We start from the raw sequence: 4,214 nt of genomic DNA, 5'->3' as shown, positions 1-4,214 counted from the left end.
CACGCATTTCATCAAACACCTCGCACGAATCAGAGATATCTCTACATTATGCATGCTTACCAAATACTACAAGTGAGAGCTTTTGCATCGGAGCTTGCTAGACCAATTTTGAGGTAATTTATGGAATTAGTAGGATATTTATAATCATTATTATTCTTTTCTTTTTTTCTAATATATATATATAGAAACCATAAAATTTATTGTTATTTTTGCAGCCAATAAACGTGGCTTAAGCTCCTGAAATTACTCTTCCAACAGTACTTTTTCTACCTTGCATATGGAAACTAAGGAGAACCACATCAATGGTGAAGATGATTCATAGATTAGAATGGCTAGAACGGCTTTCAATTTCTTTTACAGAAATGTTCAATTGCAGGAAAAGAAAACATAAATCTCATTAACAAGAGGAAATCAGCTAGGAAATTTAAAGACATTAAGAGAGAAAATGGCAACAAATGTCACCGCGACGAACAGCACTACGAGAGGTTTATGTTCTGGGAAACTGAGTTATGTAACTGCATTTGCAAAGGTGGCCCTCTTGTTTTTAATCTTTGGTATAAGCAATTTGGCTTATAGCCTCGTCAAACGTATTGATCAGCCTCGTATTGTTTCTGATATGTTTGTAAGTCACCCATTTGATCATCAACCTGTTTCTTTCATTTCTTTTTTCATATCACTAATTTAGGTTTCAATATTCCTAAATGAATTTTCTTTGTGGCAAATTCTGCAGGTGGGCATATTTCTTGGCACAATTTACAGCACTCAAAGTTTCTTACCACCAGCTGTTATTATCATCCTGGATAACACAATCCAATTCGGTATGATGTGCTATATGTTTGTATTAGGTCTCGAAATGGATCCTCATATTGTTTTCAAACCACCAACTTGTGAAGCTGTTATGGCTTATGGAGGAATGTTGTCTACATTCATTGTAGCTTGTAGCATAACACCATTCCTAGGATTTCTAGAGAAACCAAACCTCAAATACATGTTGTTCGTTTGTGTTGCATTCTCTGGTTGTAGCTCTCAAGTAATAACACGAATCATCACAAACCTAAAGATGGGAAAATCCGATATCGGAAAACTAGGAATTGGTGCTGGTGTTCATTGTGATATGATTTCCATCTTCATAATATGTATTGGGTATGTTGCTTTCTATGGTGAAACCAAAGGCCCCACTGAAAACATAAAGGAATCTATAAAAATGGGGTCTGCTTTGGTTATCCAAACAATAATTGCAGCAAAGGTTTCGCCTTTTCTATTGAATTGGATAAATAATGAAAACCCAGAAGGGAAGACAATCAAAGGCTCATATCTTGTCTTGGCATTAGCATTCATGGTGATAATTTGTAGTTGTGCTCCTGTTTATAACTATGATCCAATGTTTAGTTCTTTCATGGGAGGACTTTTCTTGCCACCTGGAGGAAGGATTTCTAAATGGACAGTCAGCAAACTTAATTACGCTTTAAGCACTATGTTTTATCCTGCTTTCTTCTTCTGGGTAGGGTTTCATGCTTCAATCATACGTTTCGAATTCTTAAACTGGATGACATATGTAAGGTTCCTTCTGCTGATTGTTATGATGATAATCGTCAAAGTCGCCGGAACGGTCATAGCTGGACTCGTTATGGGTTTTCATTGGCCAGAATCAGTGGCTCTCGGAGCGCTGTTAACTGCAAAAGGCCACTTTCATGTTTATGTTACCATGATAGCTGCAAAAGTAAGTCTTTTTTTTTAACAACCAAGTTAAAATTTGAGACTTTCCATCAAGTAACTCTTTTTCGTGTTTTCCTTTTTGGATGGAAAAACAGGCTCTGGTTATTTCTGACACAACCTGCAATTCCATACTATTTGTGATCTTCCTGTCAATTATACACCATCCATACGTGGTGGCGAACGTCATCCGACGTGGCGGAAAGAGTATGCCCACACATGGAAGAGCATTGCAATGGCTTGATCCAGGACACGAGCTTAGAATTCTTCACTGCTTACATGGGCCTGATCATGTTCCTGCAACTGTCAACCTCGTCGAGGTTTCTCGAGGGCCAGCCGAGCCTGGTGTACTTGTTTACGTCACCGATATGGTTGAGCTGACAGACACAATTGCTACAACATTGGTGCACAGTGGAGGGGACAATACTGTGACAGTTACTGATAAAGCAGTGACGGAGCTGAGAGATCAGATCACAGCTGCACTGAATGAGTATATGCAAGATAACGGCCAAGGAATTAGTATTAAGAGAATGCTAGCTCTTTCAACATTCAACAACATGTCTCAAGATATCTCTGTTATGGCAGAGGATTTGATGGTTTCCCTCATTATATTGCCATTTCACAAGAATAGGAAAGAAAATGGTGCCTTGGATGAGGGTCATCCCGGTTTTAGATACGTGAACCGCAAGGTAACATCACAAAATCTTATATTTTCTCGAAACCTGAATGAAATAGCACTCTAAAACTCAACTTGGATGTATGAAAATGATGATTTGAGTAAAATTCATGTGATGGTGACAATAATAAAGAATGTAATTTGATTTTTGTAAGTCCTTTAATCCGAAACAGGTCCTGAGGAATGCCCCATGTTCTGTAGGACTTCTGGTAGACCGAGGATTCGGAACAATCAACAACATAACCAGATCGGCAGTATGTATAACTGTCGCCATCATTTTCATTGGAGGAAAGGATGACAGGGAGGCGCTAGCCTATTCTAGCCGAGTTGCGTGGCATCCTGGAGTGAAATTGACGGTTATCAGGTTCCTGGTGGATAGGAATTCCGAGAATGAAGCTAGAAGAGCAAATTACAGGTATACCGTGGCTCAGCTAGAAGAAGAAATGAAACGAGACGACGAATGCTTTGCTCATTTCTACGAGAGGCATGTCGCCGGAGGTCAGGTTGCTTACATGGAGAAACACTTGGCGAATTCGTCGGAAACTTTCAACACTCTAAGGGGCTTAGAGGGACTTTATTCATTGATCATTGTTGGGAGAGGTGGGAGACTTAACAATACGTTGACAGTTGGGTTGAATGATTGGCAAAGGTTTCCTGAGTTGGGCATAATAGCAGATGTTCTCTGTTTAGATGACTTCTCTGTCAAGAATTCGGTTTTGGTCATACAAGAACACAATACAGGAGAAGTTGTTGGTCTCGACGAGGATTTCTCCACCATGTAAATGAAAAAACAAGTTTTCCTCTTGCTAGTTGTATATTGTCACAATGACTAGGCTCAAAATTGACATTTGATTAGTGGATTGTTGAATGTTACATTTCTAGGAGACAGATAATTTCTTTGTACGGAGTAGAGTTAATAGAAATTTTTTCTTCTCATTCAAAAGAACCAAACAACTGAAACAAGCCAATCTTCAGATTGACATGTGTCATGGTCTCAAGAACACAATTCTTGGACTTCTCTAGGAAGTTTTCTAATTGGAATAATCCATCTCCATTGTCTTTTGCATTTCGTTCATGACTTTATTTTCATTTTCATCTAATTTGTTTTCCCGAAGAAAAAGTACTACCTCCCAGATGATATTTTTTAGATTCGCGCTCATATCGACATGTATTTAATTATTTACTAGATACATGTCCATCTATTTGAGTAAATCTAAAAATGCAAAACATAATATATTACGATAAGGAGGGAGTCACTTTGCGGTGATTGAGTCGCCATAACCTGTTGGATTAATGAATACTTATTTGAAAAGGTGTCATCATTTCAATGAAGAGATTGGACAAATAGATAGATACTTCTTTTTTCTGGCTCCTTGATCAATAATAAGATCAGTACTTGTTTTGAAAATTCTGTGGGTAAGTAATAATTTTGTATTGATGCTTTAAGTAACCATGTTGGTCCAAATTTTGCTTTCTGTCTTATTTCCTACGTATTGAAAACCTTTTATTTAGACTTTAGTTGTTGGCACTTGGCAGCCAAATTAATATCTAGCCAGCTAGCTTAAAAATATCTCGATATCGTTTTACTCAGGTGACGAACTAATTGTACATTTCGCCTGATAACGATTGATATTCTTAATTTCTTACCGCGAAATGAATGAAACATTATACTTGTGCTTAGAATAGAAGATACGACTTTTAGCTTGTATTGGGTAAATGTAAATGGTGGTTGTGCATGAACCAAATTGGTTTCTAGGAATTTCAGTACCGTCTACATTTTGTCACAAAGTCTAAATATTCAACGTTGATGGAGCCGCCCACATTA

The 4,214-nt window shown here is 37.8% G+C and overlaps 1 protein-coding gene across 1 annotated transcript; it reads left to right on the top strand.

Moving 5' to 3' along the window:
- Positions 1-445: 445 nt before the first annotated feature.
- On the top strand, positions 446-3,171 carry LOC139882210 (cation/H(+) antiporter 28-like). Its single transcript, XM_071866576.1, has 4 exons — positions 446-622; positions 731-1,720; positions 1,812-2,402; positions 2,563-3,171. Exons 1-4 carry the CDS (start codon positions 446-448, stop codon positions 3,169-3,171), a joined length of 2,367 nt encoding a protein of 788 aa, XP_071722677.1.
- Positions 3,172-4,214: the final 1,043 nt, after the last annotated feature.

The sequence above is a fragment of the Rutidosis leptorrhynchoides genome, unplaced genomic scaffold (assembly GCF_046630445.1).
Source record: "Rutidosis leptorrhynchoides isolate AG116_Rl617_1_P2 unplaced genomic scaffold, CSIRO_AGI_Rlap_v1 contig244, whole genome shotgun sequence".
Taxonomy (NCBI): Eukaryota; Viridiplantae; Streptophyta; class Magnoliopsida; order Asterales; family Asteraceae; genus Rutidosis; species Rutidosis leptorrhynchoides.
This window is presented reverse-complemented; position numbering and strand designations above follow the sequence as displayed.

Coding starts and splice junctions, on each gene's coding strand:
- LOC139882210 (XM_071866576.1), top strand. CDS start 446: ATGGCAACAAATGTCACCGCGACGAACAGCACTACGAGAGGTTTATGT. Junction 623..730: donor GTATTGTTTCTGATATGTTT/GTAAGTCACCCA, acceptor CAAATTCTGCAG/GTGGGCATATTTCTTGGCAC. Junction 2,403..2,562: donor TTAGATACGTGAACCGCAAG/GTAACATCACAA, acceptor AATCCGAAACAG/GTCCTGAGGAATGCCCCATG.